We start from the raw sequence: 26,126 nt of genomic DNA, 5'->3' as shown, positions 1-26,126 counted from the left end.
CAAAATTAGTGACAATGAACTAACAGTTATGTGACGTGGGCATGCAGGTTTTTTTTTGTCTGTTAATTTATAATTTATTAATTGGTAGGCTAATCAGGGTGTTACTAAAAATAGTTTGAATGGAATAATTGGTCAGAATAATTTATCCCCTTTCACTTCCTTCATTTCAATATTGCTTTATTCAGAGCTTTATTATTATTATTTAAAACAAATCCATTCTGAACTCAGAGTTGTAATACAACAAGCACACCAAAACCTCCATGCACCAACCTAAGAGTTTGTAACATGACAAAGTCAGAAAATTGAGATAAATCCAGATTGTGAAGCCCGGTTCAAACTTCATGCGAATGTGAGGCGAATGTTGACGTCACAAATTCGCGACGAATAATTCGCGACGAATAATTCGCAGCTGTTCAATTCTGCTCAACTCACTTATTAATATCGCTGCGAAAGGAAAATTTTGACGTCGAATTTGCGTTGCAATCGCATTAAGTATGAATGGGCATTACATAATTCTACGTAGTAAAAACAACAACAAGATTGTCATTGAGATTTGTGCTCACTGACTTACGTTTGGGGTAATCAAAACCAGCAATGATGATTTGAAAGTCTTCAAGTGCTATTTCCTCCACTTTGAGTGTATTTCGGACGGAAATACTTCTCTGGAGGATCGGTACTTACTTTGTCTTATTTCTAAAGTCAATAAGCTTTCAGATTGAAACTAAGGAATTGTTTCCTTATAATTGACCAATCTTAATATAAATAATTTGTCATTGGCAACGTACATGTATAAAGATCAATACCTTTGTGTATTGCATAATCGAACGACCTTGTTTATAATTAACATCACATAATTTTGCAATATTTTATTCAAATTTGCAATTGATAAGATGTGATTTCAATATTTCAGAGGACTGTTCTGACTTTGACTAATTTAATGTTTCTGTATGGCGCCTCCATTTGGAGGCAAGAGAGAGCGTACAGAATCTCATACCAAAGTTGTCTGTACTAAGTTTCAAAGTTGGGGACTAAATGCAAAGGTACCAAGCAAGGAGGTACTACTTAAAATAATGCAAAAATCTGAGAAGATATTCGGAGCCATGAGTGGACGCAGAAGGGAATATTGAATGGTCTGGTGATTATACTGAGGGACTCAAAGTTTGTACCGAGAAGCAGGAATACATCCAGGCAATATTTGCACCCCATATAATACATTAACAGACGTCTAGGCACCAACAAACTGCTATTGCGGGTTATAGTACACTTAGTTCAGTCTAGTCCTTTGGTTGCTACTGCCCTGGTATAAAACATTGGTTACTACGGGTGGGCTATAGCTGGTTGTGTCATGTTAAGTTAGTTAGTAGGCTAATTGTTGTAAAAAGAGACATTTGCAAGGCCTATGTGAATTGTTTCAAATATCATATTATGTCAACCATCCTGTCATGGGTGCTTACTTTATGGTCCCTATAATGGCTTGATACAGATCAACCCTTCACTCAGAATCTTTGCCCCACCCCCATCTGACTATTGCTCCATATGTACATGTAATGTGCTGACACAAAACAAAGTTAACTAAAAACAGAAAACATTTTGTTTGACTTAATTTGGGTATTTACCCTGGAAAAACCAAACACATTACACATACACAATTTATTTCATATAAATCCATTTCCGTAAATGATGTCCTTACATTGGTCTTTTATGCCGTGGGAATGTGTAATGCGAAACTGCTTCATGTTTCTATTCCTGGGTTGTTTTTTCATTTCAACCCGCGTTCCTAGAAACAACCCCCAGTGATTCAGAAAATGTTCCCAATCCTACCCGAACCGATCACATAACCCGAACCGAAACCCGATTAGTCGGTTGCAGTGCAACCGTTTCTCAGTATTATTTATGTGTACGACTTGTTGACAATATGTAAACTGGATACAGTCATCAACTTACATATTGTGTTATACAGTTTAAATTCTCACGCTGAAAATACCCTTTTTCAAGGAAGTGGGAGTGGGGGGGGGGGGGGGGGAGTCGGTTAGGATATCCAGTGCAAATAAACTATGAGCATACTGATTTGATAGCCGGTATTATCATTATCATGTATCATGTATGCCCCTTTAGTTATACATGCCCATGTAATCATGTGCATTTAGGGGTGTCCATGTGTTAGAGGTAGACCATGCTTTTGTTTACTAAAACGAGTTCATGACCCTGTACATTTCCACGGCCTTTCTGGCAGGCGAGGTACTACACTTCATAAAAAATGGGAAATTGTACACTCAATTTCCACATAAATAATTTACTTCTTTATGAATCAGCTGGACAAGGTTTAGATATGCTCCCTTCATATCAAGAGTGGATACATATCACATAGTGCAATCTACAAAAAATGTAATTGATTTTAAGTTTGTTTTAGCCATGGAGGTCCGTTTTTCAACTGAGCTGTGTGTTGTTATAGGAACACGTTGCCTTGGATCGGTCGAGTTGGTCTTTGAAAAGCGTTTGTAACCGTTTTTTATAAAATGCATATGGGTAGAAAGATATTGTAAAAGTAGAATACAATGATCCACACAAATATGCCTCGAAATTGCGTGGTTTTCCTTTTACCTCGTTGACTAACACGTCGGCCATTTATGGGGGGGTCAAAATTTTGACTCCCATAAATGGCCGACCGTGTTAGTTCGCACAGTAGAAGGAAAACCACGCAATTTCGACGCAAACGTGTGTGGATCATTGTATTCTACTTTTAAAACATCTTTCCAACCATATGCATTATATAAAAAACGGTTACAAACGCTTCTGTTTTGACCAACTCGTCCGATCCAAGGCAACGTGTTCCTTTAATCAAGCCTGTAGGAAGTCACGGCTCTGTGGCTCTTTTGTAAACATGTGACGTCACATGTTTGTCTATGAAGTGGCTAATAGTGCAAAGCTGCTAAGCAGATCATTAGTTGCCAAACAACTGTGTTTGCTTAATTAAACAGAGAGGGCCACCCGTGTTGCGATATGTGATAATTGCTTGCTTGATTCTAATGTAAGTGTGAACGTCAAATCACACACAAGTTGTTCGTATGATTCTTTACCTTCCCCTATCAGACAATTGATGCTCAATAATCACGCTGACTGAAGGTTCAAAATGTGTCATTTGGCGCGACTGGAGTCGAGGTATTTACATTTTTCAAAGTGAACTTTACACAGATTAAAGGCCTTTGAATAGAATGAACGTGTACTCCCATTAAACGTGTTCAGACAAGTAAGTTGCACAATATTGTCAACATCGTGAATAAAGTCATTGATCAACATAAATTGGGCACAAATATTGTTTGGGACTTCCCAGTTTGACTCAGAATGGTGCAGTGGTAACAGCCTAACGGATTTATTTCCCGACAAGTTGATTTGTGATTTCATTCGACAAATTTGCTTTGAAGAGGTTGTGTTTGTTTGTTAAAATAGCAGTGCTCCCGGATTACAGAATGGGGTTTGAAAGGGGAAATAAATTGTTATGTCAAGTGAAAATAAATCTGCCTCGGGCTATACCGCATGATGCATGCAGACTGACTCGAGTCGTTATCCCGCTTCAAAATAAATCAAATCACATGTTAGAAATCAATGGAAGGACCATAATCACATATAATATTACACAAATCGTCGGTTAATCTTTATAAAATTTGTATGGTTGTGGTAAGGATACAAAACAATTGTTTATAGCTTCATTATGCGAAAACTTACTAATTAAGTTCATGGAGTTGGAACCATAAATTATGTGAAATTCTTCAGAAAACTTTTCTGAAAACTAACAAAACGAAAAAGAAAGAAACTAAAACCATAAACAAACCGCAACATTTTATTTTACATAAATAAATTGAGGAATAATATGTTGAACATTGTGTTTGATTTACGACTATGTTCTCATGACTCACTCACTTGAGTAAGCCCAAATTCCACAGGTTTGTTATTTTATGATTAACTAGTTGATTAGTAAACATGATGTCTTCATTCTTCAACTGTTTTGTCAGCTACCAATTTCCTACAACACCTACCAATAACTGCACTGATACTTACCAACACAGCTTCCAATATACCAAATGTAAATGCTGTTCTTTCACATTTTAATACGATGGGTCAATGTTGTCAAATGATCCAAGCATTTTCAAAGGGGGATATTTTGAGGATTGACCTTCCAGCCTAGGAGTGTGTCCATAGAAACCACAGTGCTAAGAAGAAACCGAACTCTGATTGCTAAGAAAACTAAAAATAAAAGCATACTGGAACTCCCGAAGATCAGGATCAACCTGTTGGAAGGTAGGCGTTGAACCAGTCGCAGTCTTAGTGTTGATTTGATGTGTATGAGTACATAAACCAGGTATCAGACTGCCTCGATTTCATGGTAAAATAAGGCTTGGAAAAATTACTAGAATGGATACCAAGACAAGTTAAAGGGAGCATTACATGTTATTCCGCTAAAAATAAACGTTACTTTAAAGGCAGTGGACACTATTGGTAATTACTCAAAATAATAATTATCATAATACCTTTCTCGATTACGAGTAATAGGGAGAGGTTGATAGTATAAAACTTTGTGAGAAACAGCTCCCTCTGAAGTGACGTAGTTTTCGAGAAAGAAGTAATTTTCCACGAATTTGATTTCGAGACCTCAAGTTTAGAATTTGAGGTCTCGAAATCAAGCATCTGAAAGCACATAACTTTGTGTGACCTGGGTGTTTTTTCTTTCATTAATATCTCGCAACTTCGACAACCGATTGAGCTCAAATTTTCACAGGTTTGTTATTTTATGCATGTTGATATACACCAAGTGAGAAGACGGGTCTTTGACAATTACCAATAGTGTCCACTGTCTTTAATACTGTGCATTGTAATACAAAAATAAAATAAAAAATTAATATTCTTTATCCCCGGTGCAAATAGACACTGGGACACTATTGATAATTGTCAAAGACCAGTCTTCTCACTTGGTGTATCTCATCGAAGTTGCGAGATAATATTAATAATGGAAGAAAAAACACCATCGAAGTTGTGTGCTTTCATAATGCTTGATTTCGAGACCTCAAATTCAAATCAAATTCGTGGGAGATTACTTCTTTCTCGAAAACTATATAGGTCACTTCAGAGGGAGCCGTTTCTCACAATGTATTATACCATCAACCTCTCCCCATTACTCGTTACCAAGTGAGGTTTTATAATTATTTTGAGTAATTACCAATAGTGTCCACTGCCTTTAAACAATATAATATCGTTGTATTCCGAATAATAATTCCACTTCTTGAATTCTACACTGATGAATACATCAGCGAGAGTTTGTTTCAAACAGGTGTCACTTCTCCATTATGGGCATTTTGTCTCATTCGATATTTATTCTCTAATGGATTGTCTATGAATAATTAATACAAAAATATGAAATACATTTTTTAAGGTCGGCTTTTGTTAAATGTAATGCAGAGCCACATTTACGGGTGGCACTTTCTATATACAAGGACACCAAAATGAACAACCGATAAATGTTGAGTAACTCCTTACAGATGCTGTATTGGACAAGCACGAGTACATTTTGTTCGTCATTGACTAAGTGATGATGGATAAATGATTCATTTAAAATGTTCAAATAACTACCAGTTCAATTGTTCATAATGGGCACCACAATGACTCCAATTAAAACACACTTACACATATCATGTGGTATTGAATAGCACTTGTACTTTTGTAGGACATTTGGGGAAAAACCCCATTAATAATTTGCAACAGGAAAGTGTGAGGGCACAACAAACGATGTGTGTTCAGAGCGGATGTGTGGGAGTGCAAAACGATTCCGAAATGTATCCCAAAAAGCAACCAAACTGCATGTCCTGGAAATGGATCAAGGGATCAGGGTTAACTGGAATTATGAAACAGGGCACCTATAATAGAGCACTCCGTGTAATTGGTTTACCCCTAGATAGGTAAATGTATATAATATAGAATTGGGCAGAGCTGATAGAAAAGACTTCTGTCATGCTGCCTCCATTTTGACCACTATGTTCTTCCAGCCTGGGTTTGGAAACATTGATATGAATGAGAGAAATTCAAGATGGCTGCATCATGATACAGGTCTATAAAGTCAGTGCTCATGTTGTGTTAATCAGAACCCGATGACGACACAATTGGGGGGGGGGGGGGGTAACACCATGCTACATACCGAACACGCAAATGTAACTAGAAATCACCACCATTTGTTCCAAAAATATTTGTATCGGAAGCCATTTTGTCTTCATTTCTATTCAGTGACGAATGACAATTTATAATTAGATACAGATGGTGTTTCCTGACGTATCCAGATTTTGATTACATTTGCAGAATTCGGAAGCCTGTACAATGGTTGAACATTATTGGGGTACCCAGAACTATAGGCCAACCAGAACTTTAAAGTGTCTATTACAACGGTTAAATGGGTGATGGGCCTAACCCTCCAATAACTCAAAACAATTTAAGGACACATCATCAGTAGCAGCCAATGCGAGCTCATGCTATCGGCAAAGTAATGTACTTGTAGTCAGGTCAAGTTGTACTACTACTAGCAGCAGTAGAGGGTACTACACAAAAGATTACAGCCAAGTTATATCAGTCGGGAAAAACCAGGTCTAGTGTAAACAAATAATAAGACATAATGCTAAGGAATGGCAATTATTTCAACCCGCAGAAATATAATTTCACCTTACATTCCTAGCGCGACATCCTTGGTTTATCTTGGTGCTTCACACGATAGGATCCCCCATCGATATCATCGAGGTACCCCCGTGTCCAGGGCTGCGTGAACCCTCAACATAACCCATTGTTGTACCCCTGGAACCACCAATACTTGCATTTATATCAATGCATACATCGCGGCATGAACCATTTAAAGGTTGTTAGGGGACGACTGGGAGAAAAGAGGGTTTGATTACGGTAATTGGCGGGGCTTTATGAAGGCACGCATGAAAGCTACAGGTGATCTGAGATCGTGTTTTGTATCTGAGTATATAACAAGGCTGGTGTAGCCACTGAAAGACTGTAAAAACTAAATTGCTACTGATAAACTCATAATAGCGTCGTGTTGGGTCTAGTTTAGTGTTGGCTTCATCACTTTGTGGCTTATGAAGTGGTTATAAACTTGGTTTGCAGCGAGGACGGTACCTGGGAGGGCACTGTTCAACGACAGCTCAGAACAAGGACTCTGTTTGGGTCCTGGCTCGTATGGTATTGGTTTTTAGCTATCTCCAGCATGACAGGGTTACAGAGAGGTACACTCAAGACAAAATAACCAGTTTAAATGTCTTTCTTTAATGAAAGAACACGAAGTTAAAAGATGCTTTGCAAGTCATTGGGAGGATAGGAAATACTTATGTCGTTCTCAATAATTAGAATAATCTATTACATTCATTTCAGCTTTTGTAACGCGCAACTATATTCACATAATTGCAATGAATGTGGACATCGCGCATGAATTTCAAGCTTTTGCATTGTTTATAAAATCGTCAAGAGCACAGCCTTGACTGTAAACCTCTTTCTGCAAATAAATATTTTCCGTGCGTAGCAAAGATGTGTGTTATCGGCTTTATAAAATCTGCTCATAGCTGTAATGGTTCAATAGTTATAAAATAGTTAAAATCAGATTTTATCAGTCACGAAACAGCCGTCTGGAACCTTAAGGTCGCGCAAAATGACAAGGGACACTAATTAATTATGCAACGATCAGCTGTACTACAGCTGGCTTTTATGTTTGATGGGATTTTATATCCGTTTTTATTATAACGGGGCCGGTGATAGTTTAACATATATTTCACACAGATAGTCACGGGCGGATGTGTATGGTCCTAGGGTCTGTTGAAAAGGCTCAAGTCAGGTTTTGCAAGCATTATTGGGATTATTGTGTATACAAATGTTAACGATCCTCGACGCAAGAATCTTGCCAAAGCGAGCAATGACAAATTTGTAAAAAAAAAAGTATAAAAAATTGAGAATTTACAGGAGTTCACACCTTTGCAGAGGCAATGCCATTTTTATTTTGCCACAGGGCTCTTCCATCAGAGAATGCTATACAATTGGGGTGGTGGGGGGGGGGGGGGGGGAGGAACAAGGGCAAATCCCATGCGCTTTTGTGGCCTCCATGAAACCCATGAAACCCAAAGCTCGTTACAGAAGCGGTTGAGAGATACATGTACAGAAGTAATGTTGAGGCAAATGTTTTAACAAAATACTTGAGTATTCTATATATCTTCGTTTTTTACAGGTAGCTTTTATCATCATTATTCGTCTTCCATTTATCAGAGTATGAATCTTTGAAGAAGCATCTTTTTACTTCTTAAGGTAAGTTTTACTTATAAGTTACAAATTTTGAAATGGTTTCTTCTATTTTCAATTTTTTGCTTCCTTTAGGATGCGCAAGATGTTTGGAATATTAAATGCTTCTTTTCAAGAGGTTACAGTTGTTTTTTTTTTTTGTTGTTTTTTTTTTTTAGTGTTGCATCAGAACAATACTGTAGGCCTATTAGTTTTCACTTTTCAGTGCATATGTATACAAAGGCTATTCAAAGTTAAGTTCAGCAGATATACATGGATTTACATAGCATCTCTTTATAAGATACAGCTGGAGCCTTTCAATTGAATGAAAAGTGCTTCACATAGAGTCAATCAAATCACAGATCAAAATACATGTTTTGAAAAATCATAGAATGTTTTTAGACGCGTTGTTTCCGACAGTGGGGGCAAACAAACGTGTGAAGTTTTACGGTGGTAGGAACTCTAGTTGCAACCAGTCTTATAAATATAAAGCCCAGGTACGGTACCCCAACACCAATACTTCTACCTTTAGGGCGATTAGCAAGCATTACAATTGATGGTGCATCCACGCGTTATTGGACTTGGCGTATTGAAATTAAACAAGGCGCGTCTATGTCTCTTGACCTAGTTCCTTCAAGCTACACCAGTCGCTTGAAATCATTGCCAAAATGTCTTCCAGACAAGTTGTCACAGAAGGGGAAACCTTTGACACGATGTGGTGGAGATCTTGGCGTCCTGAGTTTCTTAAGTGTTATGTGGTGTCATGCTATAAAATCAAGATTTCTCAAAGTAAACAGCAATTGAACCGATATTATGATACATTTATTGGTACTTTTAATGAAGTACCTGGATTGTAGTTATTTAAGTGGAGCCTGGATCAGCCACCATAGCCCAGACACTGCAGACAGTCTCTAGGTCACACGTGGCTTACTGTGTTTTGTCGAGTCACTCTGGCCTTGCCCTAGTTTCACCTTGTTCTTCTCTTTTGCGCAATATGTACTGTAAAACACAGGTGTATAAAACATGGGTGTCATAGAAAGCTTTCAAAGGAACACTTTGCCTTAGATCGGTCGAGTTGGTCTTTGAAAGCGTTTAAACCGTTTGTTATAAAATGCATATGATTAGAGAGACATTTTACTAGTAGAATATAATGATCCACACACGTATCACTCGAAATTGCGTGGTTTTCATTTTACCTCGTCGACTAACACGGTCGGCTACTTATGTCAAAGTCAAAGTTTGACTCCCATAAATGGCCGACTGTGTTAGTTCGCAAACTAAAAGGAAAACCACGCAATTTCGAGGCAAATGTGTGTGGATAATTGTAGTCTACTTTTGAAACATCTTTCTAATCATATGCATTTTATAACAAACGGTTACAAACGCTTTTCTAAGACCAACTCGACCGATCTAAGGCAACGTGTTCCTTTAAGCTTATCTGTACGTTGATAACTAAATACAAACCCTGGTAGATGCCTATGATACTAACTGTGTCCATACGTCGAGATACCATTAAGCTCAATTGAAATTCGAATGGTTTTGCAGGCCTGTGATTTCTCAAGACGTGTCTTTTTTATTATTTTATTATTTGAAACCACATTAAGTCTTTATTATATTTAATCTAGGCAAAATTTCAAATAACATGTTGCTTACAAAAGATCTTGTGACATTAAGGTGCTGGTTATTTCGGAAAGAGAACTGGTTTTGTTGTGCTTAAAGATGTTGTATGAAATTCGGAGCTGAAAGAAACAACCTCTAGTGAACCTGTTTTCAAATACCTTTTTTCTCGAACCTTTCTTTGCTTTAAAGTGTTTAAAGATATGATGTGATATTACCATAGGGGAGGCAGAAACTCAGCACAGTTTTCAATCTTCTCTCTCTGCTAATGTTGTAAAGAGTGTGTTAATCCTGTCACACTCGGTGTGTTACCACTACCCATCTCAATATTGTGCCATTTTTACAAACCCTTATTCTTTGTTCTATACACGACCTTTCTGTTTCCTTCTTCACCGGAACGTATAGTTCGTGTCAGCGACAAAATTACCGTCAAGCCACAGCAGTTTGTCGTTAAACACTAAGGAGTCCCAGAGATGACATTTAAAAGCCCTTCCTGTCGTGGTGGTCGTCAATTGAATTATAGGGCACTAAATAGCTAAACAATGGCCACCAGCATGATGCTGGGTTTCTGTTGACCATTGCCAAGAGCGGCCTTCGTAGTTAACTAGTCTTGCCTCCAGACGTTACTACGATGTTTCACGTTGTAATTCGATTACTAAATCTTTCTGTATTTGTGTACTGGAAAATTTGCTCATATAAGAGTTTCATTTAAAGGAACACGTTGCCTTGGATCGGTCGAGTTGGTCTTTGAAAAGCGTTTTTAACCGTTTGTTATAAAATGCACATTGGTGAAAAGATGTAAAAGTAGAATACAATGATCCACACAAACATACCTCGAAATTGTACGGTTTTCCTTTTACCTCGTCAAATTACACGGTCGGCCATTTATGGGAGTCATTTTTTTGACTCCCATAAATGGCCGACCGTGTTGTTCGCACAGTAAAAGGGAAACCACGCAATTTCGAGACAAATTTGTGTGGATCATTGTATTCTACTTTTACAACATCTTTCCAACCATATGCATTTTATAACAAACGGTTACACACGCCGTTTATAAACCAACTCGTCTGATCCAAGGCAACGTGTTCCTTTAATTTTGGTTGACCACATCCCTTTAGCCTATCATTGAGCAGCCATTAGCAGTTACAATGTGACTTTAGTAGTTGCTGGCATACTTGTCACTGCTTGGCACCGAGGTAATATGCAAATAAACCACAAATAATAATGTATGATATCAAATTACAGTCATGTACTTCTTCATCGAGTTCATGGTGGAAATACTGCGAATGCAACTTTTTCTTTATATGCGTTGCCTGGCTGCATGCACTGTAGCATGCATACGACCATCGGTCAAGGCCTGTGCATGTACAATAATTCTCCTTTGTTTGTATTTTACAACTTGGACACCAGACATTGAAAATCCTAACTTGACCGGTCAAGCTTTAATTCAAAGCCAGTGGTGCCGCCTTCATCATGAAACAGTGAAGTTATCAGCCTTGACTCCAACAGTCCGAAAGTGATGGTCACAATAGTAAGAAGGTCAGAATTTCCGTTGAGTTTAATTCAGTGTTTGCCCCTGGAGCGGCAGTCACAGTCATACGGCGCTAAGTTGACCTTTTCTTCCCGGTTTTGTCAAACCCCTTAAGCTTTTAAACTGATCGCAATTATCGGAAACATCATTTTCGATTCTACCAGCTGTCCGATGTGTAAACCAGTTTAAGCCCGTCTTAGTCCTTTGATATGTATACTTTGTTCAGTATCAATATCCGAAATGGTTTCAGGGAAGGTACAACTTGGCAACATTTCCATAAAGAAGTGTTTGGCAAGCATTTGTGGGGGAATTGACTTACATCTCACGGCCAAACAGTAGTCATTTGTTATCGATGCCTTATTCAAAGGTTGTAGGAACTTAGGAAATAGTCTGATGGGAGAGAAATCTTACATACGATAAGTAAGGCGTCATTGTTTTCCTTCCTCTAGCCCATCCTTTCTAGATCATCACCCAGCCGTCTATAGGATGTAGGTCTATGTAAGCTGTCATGGCAGCAGACTCTTAGATTAATGATGGAGGAGATGACTGGACGTATCGTAAGACGTTTGTCACCCACGCCTCCTTAAAGGCATCTTCCTCCCGTCTAGAAATCCACACCGTCGTGCTGACCACTCAAATAGTTTGACCGTAAAAAGCATGTAGAGAGGAACAATTCAGAATATGTAGCAAGTGAACTAATCTGGTTAATTGGTTGAACTTTTCTTTCTGCATATTAATGTTTCATGATTACAAGTTCAATGCATTGTTTTATGGTTTTCCCATCAATGGAACTCAGCAAAACGCCCACAAGGGGATGTAAAGAGTAAACACTAAGCTGGCAACAACCATCAAACATTGGTTTAACGTCTACGATTATGAGTTGCACAAATCAAGAGATTGTGTAATGCAAAAGTTGATATTGTTAATCGGATATGGTTGACCGGTCAACCATGGACCAATTCCACGAAGCTGGTTGGCGCAAGTGTATGCTTAACCATATAGAGGCTAAATACAGCAAAATTTGGCTAGCAGCAGCAACAGATTTTCAGCCAAAATGCATGTCATGACACTCAAACGGTTTGACTGATGTTTGCTTAGCAACAATCTCTTCCTCGAGCTTTATAAGTTAGACCTTCATCTTGATGACAAGCCCCTTTAATACAGGGTGCTGCGTTTCTAGTTCGATGACACATTTTAGGGAGGATTTTACTCTATGAACCTTTATCATCGGATATGCTGAGTCCTTATCGGATCCCCCTTGCGCTTAACAAGAGGAACAAACTCATCTAGCTGGTTGACGGTGAGGTGAATGGGTACATACGGGTTGGTTAAGCAGTATCATACGGGTTGGCTTAGCGGTACCGTAAGGGCTGGCTTAGCGGTACCAAAACACTGCAGTGCTATTGTAACCTTATGCTCTTAAATGCCATTTCCACAACCAATGTCAACGTTAGAGCATCGTGAAAGTCTTTCTTCTAGACAGTGTCAAGACTTGTAGCTGCACGAGAATGTGTCGACAACACAGTATTTAGTCTAATTTTGAAAAATGTGAAAAACTTGAAAGGAAGTATGTTGAGCCTCCACCCTGACTTTATTTTTGCTTGTCACTCCGGTGAAAGGTTGGTTTTAATTTACTATTGGGATATACTCTTAGAGTCACGTTTGATGACTTAATAAGAGCAGCCGTGACAAACTTTCAACCTACCGCCTTGTTTGGCAGAGTTGACCCGGACGCCCTTCTCTCTAGCTAGTGTTGGTGACGAATGTCCGTCTAGACAGCTCATCATGACCCCCTATACGTCCCCGCACGTCCCCCACCATCACACTGACAAAGTGTCAACAGTTGAGATGAGAGCGTGGGTTCGATCACCACTCGGGTCACTGTTTACCAGAGCTACATCACTGAAACACTGATCAGCAGCACACTCTCATCTAAAGACCACGCCGTGCAAGAATAATTCGAATAGTCGGCCGTTGACGTGTGCTCGATACCGTGGGTTTTACCGATCGATACCAAGCAACTAGCGCGCAGTGACATTCTGTCTTCAATCGTTGAGATTCCTGAACAGAGAACATCCAACGTGGGTCGCCTCGTCAAGAAGTGAACGCAATTCGATTCGTCCTCCTCCACAAATATCGACAGAGGCACATATTAACAAACACCACCCCCAAAACATCGCTGTTTGTCAGGCGTGGAATTAAACTCCTACTTGGAAATATAGACAAATACGAGGAATGAAGTAAAAAGTGGAGACACTTCAAACTGAGCAACATGAGTAAACCAATGCCTCGTCTACCGTCCCGTTTGATGCCGTTGTCGAACGGCTCTACACGGCTTCATCATCATCATCGTAATGGCTCACCGTCAAAGGTAAGTTAGCAACAATGCAGTTTACATTATCAAAGTCATGAACCCCATGGAGCTTTTTTAATGAATGAATATCAAATTTGTAATCACCATTGTTCCCATAATGATATCATTGGTAAGATTTGAAACATTGTATAGTGGAAATTCGAGTAGTACCATGTAATGCTAATCTCTAATTAGAGTTGGGGTGGTTCTGAAAAGAACAATTAGGTTTCAACTCGACGTTTCGATCAGGTACCGTTGAATTAAAGACGCTGGACACTTTGGTAATTGTCAAAGACAAGTCTTCACACTGGGTGTTGGGTGTATCTCAACATATTAATATGCATAAAATAACAAACCTGGGAAAATTTGAGCTGAATCGGTCTTCGAAGTTGCGAGATAATAATGAAAGAAAAACTATGCTTGATTTCGAGAACTCAAATGCTAAATATGATGTCTCACAATTCGTGGAAAACTTCTTCTTTCTCGAAAACTACGTCACTTCAGAGGGAGCCGTTTCTCACAATGTTTTATACTATCAACCTTTCCCCATTACTCGTTACCAAGTATAGGTTTTATGCTAACAATTATTTTGAGTAATTACCAATAGTGTTCATTCTTAAAAGACGCACTGGGGTTTGTTCCTAGCTTTAACGTGGCATCAGTGTCTGCGATGTTGAACATTGTTTATGTTTATAGGAGGTCTTCAGTATTTGTCACCCGACCGAATTGTTTTTTGCATCGTATGATGGAAGAAACAAACAATGTATCTGAGCTGCTGCTATTATACGGAGTTAATTAGTGTGCTTCCAATAAATACAAAAAGCAATGGTGTGGCGAAACGTTCGGTACCGGTTGCGAAAACTTGATTTCTTATACAGCCCGCCCCCCCTGTCATAATCGCTGATTAAATGTTTCAATTCATTGAGCATCTCGTTACACCGGTCGAACATTATTAAAAAGAAGCCAACATTCCCCTACACTTACCCCTTAATGACCGTATTGAAATGGCAGCAGACTGACTCAATGTACTGTAATGACTCCAATGTGTTCGGGATATCATCAGTTCGATGGGTAGCTCCAGACCGAGCAGTCTTTCCACACTGTCGACCATGCCAGGCTGCGTGTACTAGTTCACAAAGAGTTCGCTTTGCATCCTTTACAAGAAAAGAAATAAAGAAATCAAAGGAATAAGTTGAAGACATTTCTCGTTGGTAAAGGGTACATAATATACATCAAAATGAGGACATTGTACATTCATATGTCATTTGAAAGGAAACCAGCCGTCGATTTCAACAAACTCTTCCTAAAGGACTCGTCCTAACTTAGGACGGGTTCAGTTTCGTATCCGAAGACATAGGACGCTTTGAATCCATCCTAAGTTAGGACGGGTTACTCGTCCTAATTCGAGATAGGATTTCGTGAAAGGGCTGCTGGGCCCATATAGATGAGCACACGACGAATATGCTGAACATTCTAAGGCTACCAGCCAAAAATCCATGTCAAATTTTGTTTCGATTCTATTAATCTTTATAAAAAAATTAATTTTCGTGTGTCCCCCCCCCCCCCCCCGCTCACATGCACGGTAACTGCATATCGTCAATAATGATCTTATCCTAATAGTATACTATATAAATCGCACCGACTTTTTAAAAGTCTCAGATGCTTCTAATTTCCCCCAAGGGCATTGGTTGATAAGGCTTCACCCAGGGGCGTCCACAAGGTTAGAATACCCTCCAGGTCTAATCCAGGTCAGCCTCCCCTTAGGTCCAATCATCGCACCCTGCGGAACCCTCCATGGTAAAGTTTCACTTAAACCCCGGACGATTCCATTCTCGTCATAGTTCGGGTATGAGTTGTGAAAAAACCCACACAAGAGTTCTTTGTTGGGAGTCTCTCAACTTATAATTCGCGGAATCCGGATTCTATTGTGTACGTGTCGCATATTTCATGTGTACTTTGGAATGTAAACCGAGTGCAGCAGACGAAAGGAATGTAACACCACAGATCACAGAAACAGTTTTTGTGGCAGTAATTCTCCATTTTGATTATACGGAAACTGGACTTACAAGAATCGTGGAATTCCTGCTTTTCTGGAAGTGCCCTATAGTGTTTGCCTTCCTACCATGATCTGCTGTAGAACGGATATCACAAAAACAATGACCGATTAGGAATGATAGGAATGCCACCTCAGTGACATGCCAGAATCTCTAGTTATGTGGATCGGTGACTTCACACGGAGCTTGCTTTGTCTGTCCGGTCTGTTCGTTTAAAGACGCGTCGTTATTAAAGGTAAGCCCTTTGTAAAAGGCCGCATACAAACTCGCTAAGTACATTGTATTCTATGGACACACAAGAGTGGTGAACATGTTGAAATGTCTCAAGATGTACTTATATTTCGTGATATATTTCATGATATACATGCATTATTCTGGTTTGTCTGTATAATAGCTTGCCAGGAATAGATTGTTAGGAAACAGTGTGTCCGTTTGTTTTGGTTTTACACTCCATATCTCATTGAGTGTTATGTTGGTGTCTCGGTATGTCAAGGTTGTCACTATAAACCAACCCGATATGTCACTGTGCGTATGCCAATTGGAATTCCGTTCTGATGTGGCTGTCATTGAGCCGAAAGAAAGTTTGTTCTCTTTTGGATTTTACATGTGGGTTGTAAACTAATATTCCCAACATGCATGCAAGGATCGTGCCCATTAGTTGGGATTAGAAACTCTTACACGAAAACAAATTGCTCATTAAATAAGAGATGAAGCGTATTGGACGTACTTTGCACGGTGCTGTTAGAGGCACCCATTCGCATGAGAAAGTTCCCCGGTCTAGTGATTCCATTTCCCACAATGACTCCTTTATGTTTAAACAATATGGCTGCAAATTGCAATATTACAAAAAAAAAACATCGTCTAGTACGACTGTTCTCTCCGCTGCTATATTTTGTTTTTCATTTCGTTTTGTTTAGTTGGTTACCAATCCATTTGATGGGTGTGAATGAGTGTGATCTTTGGGGAAAGGGTGCAGAAAGTGTTCCTTTGTTTACAGTGTTGATCGCCATTTTGTGTTGGTTCGTCAGTGTGTAGACACCTGCATGGAGAGATTGCGGTGCTGACCACAGCAGCTAATCGCTGTAATAACTAAGACCTTACTGTTAGATATTTTGATTGGTTCTTCATTGTATGAAGTTTCTATAAGCCAAATAAATGGTGGTAGATTTACACCCTTTCAACCCCATCAGCTTGTTCTTGATTGCGTTTTTGCGGTCTAATACCCCCAGCGGGTTGTAAGAGTTCAACCCAACAGAAAGTCAAAACCGAACTTAAAGGGTTCATTATGATCAGGATACAGTATAGAAGTTCCTTTGTTAGCTATGACAACCATACGATGGCTAACAGTCCCCGGGGCGAACGGCCCTGTCTCCTATCTACTCACTGACCTCCACTCTACTTCAGCCACGCACACGCCTTGACATATTCATTTTGCAAAATATTTCCCCTATTATGATTATAAGGGTGTACGCTTTCAACACTATTATTCCATTAAAAGAATATTTTAAGGATAATAGCTTACTGTTTGACGAATCTAAAGATGTTTGAGACCTCAGTATTACTAGATATTGAGGTCTCGAAATCAAGCATCTGAAAGCACACAACTTCGTGTGATAATGTGTTTTTTTTTTCTCGCAACTTCGACGACCAATTGAGCTCAAATTTTCACAGGTTTGTTTTTTTATGCATATGTCAACATACACCAACTGTGAAGGCTGGTCTTTGACATAACAATAGTGTCCAGTGTCTTTAATTTTAGTCACAATGCTCGGTTGATACCTTTTCCCCATGATAGTCCCCATGCTCAGTTCATAGTGGCCACACCCTTTTAGTATATGTGCCTTCACTCATAAGTAAGTACCATTTGAAAGAGTTTCAAATTAGGAGTCACTAATTAATGTTCGCCCACCTAAAAGCACCTATGGGCCCGGGCCTTGTTGAATGGTCCAACTAATAGAATGGGTACCAATTCATTTAATGGTTCCCCGTAGAGTTGTTATACCTCCACTAAAAAATGTGATGACATTGAATTTGTATGGATAGAGGAAAGGTTATGCAGAGGATTATTTGTTGTCAACTTGAAGCTTGTCGGTCGTCGACGGTAACATTTGCGATGGACTCAGCGCAGTACGGCCATGACCCTAAAAATCGCCACCATTTCATTGACAAACTGTGCTTTGTCTCTTGAGCGGTTATCAACCGATAGTTTCCCTCCATGTGCATAATTAAACATTTCCAGAAACGGGGTTTGAATCCAACCTTAAGTAGCTGAATCATGGTATCATTGGGTTTCTCGGTAGGGAAAAGGCGTGAGGTGTGGGTCGGGTGTAGACAACATTACAAAGAATGAGTCATCGAATCGGGTCAACCCGCAACTTGGTACGTACTTTCAGTTTGGCGGCTAGACTTGTCCAAGTTCTACCAGTTGTTCGAGATTTCAGTTTTGCTTTTAGACTTGTCCAAGTTCTTCCAGTGTAAAAGTGTTCGGGAATTCAGTTTGTCTTTTACACTTGTCCAAGTATTACCAGTGTAAAAGTGTTCTGGAATAGGTAGACCACTCTTCCCCGTACAACTCACCCATCACAGTCACTTCAAATATCAACCACAAAACGTCACTGCAGACAGAACTACAGCATATTAATCACTTCGGGTAGGAGGGCATTTTTCTGTTCCAGTTAGTTTTTACAACCCCAATAATGAATCAATTTGGTCTCATTTTGTAGAGGCGGAATTTTGATACTATTATAATACGTCGTTTATTATAGAGCATCCAATCTGCTTGGAATGTTTTATTGAGGCGTTATCGCTGCATGTAGCCTAGCATTCCATGCCTGCATCAGACCGTAACCAGTGCCCACTGGATCACTCTAAACTGATAGGATGAAGTGGGTCTGGCAATTCCCCAGGGTCGCTGGTAAAAAAAAACAATAAAAAAAACCTCTCTGAATACAAACACTGGCTTTGTGTTGAGAAATATTCCACTATGGTTCGACTACACACTAACTTTTAAATAAGGTCTTGAACGCCGGTAGATTGGCACATCAGCTTCGTGAGCACAGTAGATTCAATTGTAAACGCACACATTTTGAGGAGTACTAGATGAACCGTGGAGGTCCTCCGAGGCTCCATGGATGAACCAAGGTTGGAATCCACCGATGCAACAAAATAGTTGTGTCTCATTGCATGTGCATTGATTCAAAATCCCTCAGTTGCGCCAGCGCGCTGGGTCATGATGATGGTTGTTGTATTGCAATTGCTTTGGCTGGGATTTCACCCATGGACTGGGGTTTCACCCAGAACCCTTTGCGAGCGGATCATAACTATTGGGATAAGCATATTATTACCTATTTATTAGGACTTTGTTGGTTTGTTTTTTAAAACAAAAGTTTACCCATAGCATAAGGTACGTTTTATGATGCTGCCCACGCTTACAATACAAGGATCCAAATACCACGAAGCGCAAAACCACCCACCGACGAAGCCCAAGGGCACACGTCTCTCTAAGCTAGTGATATAGGCATTCTGAAAAATAAAATCCATATTAATTTCATTGTCCTACTTTATAGTACCCAGCCGGGATTGACGTTGGGCATTCAAAGTTTACGTACGCTTTACCAATTAGATTCAAGGTTAGGGTTTACTCAGTAAGTAATTGTAAATTTAGTCGTGGTCGTGTAGGCCTATATTGTAATGACGATGGCCACTTTATGTAGGTCTAGTTTGAAAACTATAAATCACTTCAGAATGATGAGCAATCTATTTCATTAAAATAACTTAGACAGCCACATTTTCTGAGAATATTCTGTTAGAATAAGTTAAACTACCGGTTTTAAAAATAGAAGTATGTGGGTTTTGGGCGATATAATTCGTGGTATCTTTTTGATCAGGAAATGATTTCGGCGCTTGCCTGAAATCCTAAACTGGCGCCCTTCCGATTTGGCAAACATGACATTTCCCAGAATAGTCTACAACCCTGACCCTCCGGTAACACTGGCAGTAGTTCGTTCGCAAAAATGCCATCCAGTCATGACCTCTAACATTATATTTAATGGTACTACCATCAATAAGATATCCGCATAATTTAGAACATTATTATGCAATTTCAGTCATTACTACCTCACGCATATCTTAAAGATATATACAGAATTAGATAGTAAGGATAGCAATAATAACTCTTGTTCAATGATTAGATTGAAAGTTAACTGATTAATATGAAGTTAATTTAAAACTATGTTTGTGAAATAGTTTCCTCTGAATTGAAACCAAATTCGAGACAACTATTAGTGTCTGGAAACATTAAAGAACGCAACCGCTGATTTCGGTTGTTACAACCAAAATCAATGATAATGTATGTACACGCGGAAAATCTGGGGCCCCAAAAGGTCCTCCAGTCAAGACACTTAAGCAAATTGGTTTATAAGAAATGTTTTAATTTAGCCATCGATGCCGCAAACTGAATCAAGAACTGTGTTTCCTCCATTCATGCCAAAACATTAAATTACAAACAAATACTTGGTTATTAGTTTGTATACATGATGTTTTGCTTAAAATTTAATGGCATCAATACACGCAAGGTGTAGAAATATGCAATCCATCTCTTCTACAACTATTTATAAACTAGTCCAGGGAACTGAACTTGCGTTTATTTACGTCACACCAAGGACCGGGAATGTAAAGTTGCCCCGAGCGGAGCAGAGCGAGACTTGCAAACCGATGATGTGTGGAAATGAACGGCGTAGCTAGCGAGTCAATGACCCGGATACACCGAGCTCATCGACTGACCTGGATGGCTTCAATACAGTTGGGTGGAGTTAAAAGTGGGATTTAATCGGCCACTATACGTACAGTCGCAGCTTGTTCAAACGCGGTCTAATTCCATTGTATGCAGAAAATGCAATAACCATTGGAGGCTATTTCATGAAACTTATTTTTGAGAATTCACCTTCAGTCTGTTGAGTAAGTCTTGAGTGGTTTACTGTCGGTTTTTGTGTTAAACTGAATGAATCAACAAATTCCATTGTGAGACATTGGCTATAGTTTATGACTGCCACATGAAATAGTTATCAGGTGATGACGTCGTTTTATAATGTAGTTCCACGTTGCAATATTTACATAATGACGACATGATATTTCGTAAAGCAATACAATTTGGGAAGCGGCAACAAATGTCAAACTATATCGCCAGAGTGTAAAAACAATTCTCTTCAACAAATTGGAGCAGTTATTGTTTGGTTAGTTAAAATGTTTTACGGCATTAATTAATCAATAGAACATTTCACGTATGAGTGTTCTATTCCTATAATAATAGCACCTATTTTGGAAAAAATAACTTGCACCCCTTGATTTACTTGAACCCCTCCCTATTAAAAGTTCACCTTTGTTTCGCTACTGCTTTGCTGCAATACTTTTATTGTTTAGTATAGCCCATTAAGCTCTCTCGAATTGCATTGTCTCTTGTCTGGTTCCTTGCTCAATTGTCTGGCGCGTAGCCTGTGGAATGAAGCCGCGTCATAACACACTGCGCATTGTAAAAGTTGCTCTATAGTAAAAGGTTGTGGGTTGAATTCCTGTGCGTTTGTATAAGTCGACCTCGGAGTGGCCGGTGTGTCCCGTCTGTGTGGATATACCGTAAGTTGCTTCGCATGGACGGTCGTGTAAAGGACAAGGTTTACCGAAGGCCCTGTGTGCTCGGGGCTTTACACTGCGATGTAGCAGGCAGCCACACAACGACTGTTTGCAGCTGCTTCCGATTTCCTATATTGAACCATCGAGCAATGCAAGGGTGTAATTTTGCAAAAAAACTCTTAATAGGCTAGATTTGGAACATGTTCAAAGAGATTAACGTTTTGTACTTGTCTCTTATACCATAACCTGCATTGTATAGCTGTGGTCATAAACACTAGTGATTCCCAAAACTTTTACCCTATGAAAAGGTTGCTGTTGCAAGTGTACCAATTGTTTCGGACAAAAGAGAGGACATCCAGTGGTGGTCTTTCAACGAAACTTCCGGATTTGTTTTATCTAATTTTCAGCTGAAATCTATTAGCTTTAGGCGGTCAGCTTTTCAGTAAAAATAGACCCTATCAAGCTACCACTATCTTGGTCATGTTTCCTGTAACCAGTTATAGTAATGGATACTGATATACATTATGCACAGAGGAACCAGACTATTTATACATTTCAGCCTCGGTCTGTCGGAGAGAAAAACTAAGATGGCCGCCAAAGTTGTTGTCTTTGTGAAATCATAGAAAAAATACATGAAACAGTCGTTTGCATGAGCAGAGAGGGATAAGGGGGGGGGGGGGGTGCCTGTAGTCTGGCGATGAGCTTCGGGATTCCAGTCGCATTTTTGTCGTAATTTATGACCTCCTGCCACCGATGAAGCGTGCGACCTGACCCCCTCGGGTCACCATCCCCCTATCAGCTGCTCTTTATTAACTACCAAGCATTGGACCAAACAATGGACCAAGCACCATTATTTTGGGCGTTTGCCTCTCTTTACCTTTCTGGGGGTCACATTTTTTCATGTCGGCACAATTTTAAGTGCCTCACCATTTTCGGGGAAAGTACTGAAGGCTTCTTTGTGGTACGGATTATGCTAATAGTTTGAGGTTGGCATAGCCGCATTCGCGGATTTATACGGCTTTACTGCGGCCTAATTTATTTATTTGATTTCTATTTTGTGAACGTTTAGCTGATTATGACGGCTTTAGGGAAGCGCTTGTTAAAATAAACATACAAAGCAAACAAATCCATCTACAATTGGAGCTTTGTTGAACTTCAATTAACATTCTAATGAAAGCGCTAGCATCGATCTGCAGAAGATAGTATTAACACTCTTGTTCTAATCGAACATTATAAAACTGAGCAGTATTTTTTCGATTCCTGTGCATAATTCTGGTGATAATTAGTTAACAGGTGCGAATATGAATATCGTTGTCTCATTATTCGATACTACAGTATCCGTTTCCACCGTGGTGTCGAATCTTAGCATGGTGTCGATTCTTTCTCACCTTGGGCACGAGTCATGCGCTGATGCTCACAGCGATCATGCCATCGTGAACCAGTAGCGGAAAGTGATTCCTGATCAAGAGTATCAAATGTTACCGAATGTTCAAATTCCAGAGGATAGTGTTTAAAGATGCACTCTTGTCGTTCTTGGCGTGACCTACATTTGAGGAGTGACTTCCTGATTGATAACCATGACATAATGTGTAACGTTGGAGGCAAATACATGCGCAGTAGGTCAATTATATTGAACATGAGACCAAAGGCTCAGTGGCCTCAAACTGAACTTTGAAATCTTCAACTATATGCAGTTTTATGTGAATCCACAGTCGCACAGCTTTCGGTGCAAGTGTTGTACATTACCTCGTTCCCACGAAATTTTCGTCGATGAAACCTGTTTTCATGATGCAGTCACAGACAAATAACAACACTATAGATGTATTCACATCCTTAGTCCCCTAAAATACACAAGTTTGTTGGACATAATTCTCAAAAATGCATCCTTGTTGAGACTTCTGTTGTTCTTTCCTTGTCTCACACACATCCCATAGCGGTTGTACACAAACTTCTTGTAGAGTACACTGGTATTTAGACTAACTTTACAAATGGAGTCATTTTGTTTTTCCTTTTGTGTGTTGTCCTCGGTGCCATACGGTACCGATTATGTACACCCAATGCGCCCCCTTCCACCAACACACACACGTTTGTCAGACTCTGAGGTGTAAACCAAGGAATGTTCTTTGTTCTCACATAGGTTAGAGTTGTAGCTTTTTTATGGGTACCTGTTTTATATTTATCAAGAATTCGAACCAGTGAGGAAACCAATTGCACAGGTTACATTTAGACACGGATTACAATATAGGTCACATTCCCTATACTCCCACGAGATGAGATAGCAATTAATAGAGGTGCTGAAAACACACACAACACTCAGTGACCGCGTAATTGCCAAATTCAGAAATGGTTCTACGTCCAACCCGCCTGGTATGTTGCCATCAGCCCAGGTGACCTGGCCCTCACCGGATGGCAACATTTCATATTGGACTATTTAGTTTCATCAGTGAGTGCATGCAACAGTTGCCGCCCTGTTATCACATTAGGAGTACAGGTGAGGTGTGCCTCATGTATCGAATGACGTATTCAATTTCATTTTCTAAATTGCATCTCCCCATCGCATTGTACAAAGTGTTGAGAAGGTTAAATCATGGTTAACACGTTCTTGCTCTGTGAACATATACACACAAATCGTATAGGGGTGGGGACATTTTGGTAGTTATTATGATAACTTGTTGCGGATGTGCATTCACATGTAACCTTATTGTATATTGCACTTGGTTTGTCAATTCATTGCATCTGATGAAGTATTACTGGTTACGAAAGCTCATGCAGGTTTTTTAATGAAATTAATTTCGAGTTTTAGTCCGATTTAAAAGAAGAATAATTTAAAAAGCTACGCCAATTATTCTCCCATGTTGGTGCTGTTGACCAATTTACAACACTATGACGTCATCTTGGCCCTGCAGCCATTTTGTGATCCTTAGAATAGTCTGGTGACTGTTCTTGAATGTAACCATAATATGTAACATAAGCAGGGTCGGTCAACCATACAGTGATATCACCGGTCGCATCATCTGTCATACGCCATCATAATTGAGTTATTGCAGTGTAGCGCTAGGATATCCTGTCGCGGTTCCTCTGCCTTGCCTGCCAGACAAAACATCCATCTCGTTAGCCTCAGCTTTGGTACGCTTGGCATGTGGACGCCCTCTGGTGGTGGGATCATCTACGGTTCACTATAGACTGGCGTCAGTCCCTTGCTATGTTACGGCAGCGCGCAAGTAACGCTTAAGAAACAGGGGTTGGTAATGTTTGCTTCAGGTAGTATGACATTCAACACTTACAACATGGGCATACTTTATGTTCATTGTGGAATGTGAGGGGGGGGGGTGGTTGAAGGGGGACCCAAAGTGCACTAATGGAGGCTGAATATATTTTCAGATGTGTCCTACTTTCACAAAAGAAAACATATCTACAATATTAAAGATATTGTGATGGCTCTCTATGGGTTGTTTTTATTAACATGTAAGGCCGCGAGTGAACCTTCTGTAAAGGATCAGACGTAACTTTTCTATGGCGGCCAATAGCTTTGAAGTAGCGACAATTATCTTTGCAATTACAGAGAAGGTAATCATTGCTTTGTTTTCATCCGCTAATCACAACACAGATGGAAAAATGATTCCATGCTAACCTTTAATTTCTGGTAAAATCTGAAGGGGTTTATAGTGAGGAGAAAAAAATGCTGTCCAATCCTGAAATGAGAATTAAAGACATAAACCGATCACTATATTGTATGTAATCATTTATCATTTTGTTTTTTACTTAAATGAATAGCAACACATTGCAAAACCATTGACATCATTATTCAGCATCGACATATCAAGCATACGTGAGGGCATTTTCAACATAACTGTCATTTTTGCCCTCATCCAGCAAACTACCTGAACGAAGTTGATTTTATTTCTTTAATGTAAGTTATCAATCTGTGTGAATGATTGAAAATGTCAAGGCAATCAGCCTGGTCCCCAGACGTTAAAGCTCTCCTTACCAGGGGGTTTCCGACTAGCCACGTAAAGGGGGCTCTGATTCACTTCCGAATATGAGTCTGCAACAAGGAGTCTTAGTTGACGAGGCAGGTCAAAGGTCATACGTGTCTTGTTTTGTGGGACAGTGAAATTAGTTCACTTCTCGTCAGGACCTAGATTTCTCTTTTGACATAAAACAGTTTCTGACAATGCACCGTGAATAGGGTGTGGTACATTTTTTAGCGACTGGCAATAATGGATTTACGTGCAAATACGAGGTGTCTTGATTGTTTAAAGTATAACTATAACTTATAAGCTTAATTGGTACCAGTCGACCCGAGAAGCAGTACAGTATTGTTGTGGTTAGTAAATGACGTCTTCAAGATGTAACGTTGGTATGCTAAGCTGATTTGGATTGTCTTGGCTTGGAATGTAAGACACAGTTAAGTTTATGTAGGCCTAACACATTTAAACCCGGTTTATGGGTATCCTTTGTTTATTCTAAATGATGGGTCATCTTTGGATCATTTTGTACAACCCTTTTAAGGGGTTTGCTACTTCATCTGACATGAATCATACACTAGTGGAAATGTCGTTCCATCAATCATGACTCATAATTCAAACGGAGACAACAAATCCCCATGTTAAACAAATCCGTAACATTCCTTAACCATTTT

The 26,126-nt window shown here is 39.5% G+C and overlaps 1 protein-coding gene across 3 annotated transcripts in view; it reads left to right on the top strand.

Moving 5' to 3' along the window:
• Nucleotides 1-26,126, top strand: part of LOC139951365 (uncharacterized) — a 52,953-nt gene that overhangs the window by 873 nt on the left and 25,954 nt on the right. Inside the window, exon 2 of one of the 3 annotated variants that reach the window (XM_071950231.1) lies at nt 8,255-8,331. Coding sequence is in view for 1 of the 3 variants with exons in the window: in XM_071950230.1 (XP_071806331.1) it covers nt 13,725-13,823 (99 nt within the window). In the remaining 2 variants the exon portion in view is untranslated. Of the gene's footprint in view, nt 1-8,254; nt 8,332-13,658; nt 13,824-15,800; nt 16,095-26,126 lie in introns of those variants that run through there. The other 2 variants (XM_071950230.1, XM_071950232.1) reach the window with 2 other exon arrangements.

Source organism: Asterias amurensis, chromosome 19 (assembly GCF_032118995.1).
Source record: "Asterias amurensis chromosome 19, ASM3211899v1".
Lineage (NCBI taxonomy): Eukaryota > Metazoa > Echinodermata > Asteroidea > Forcipulatida > Asteriidae > Asterias > Asterias amurensis.
The sequence above is the reverse complement of the archived record's forward strand: the minus strand, read 5'-3'. Positions and strand labels throughout refer to the sequence as shown.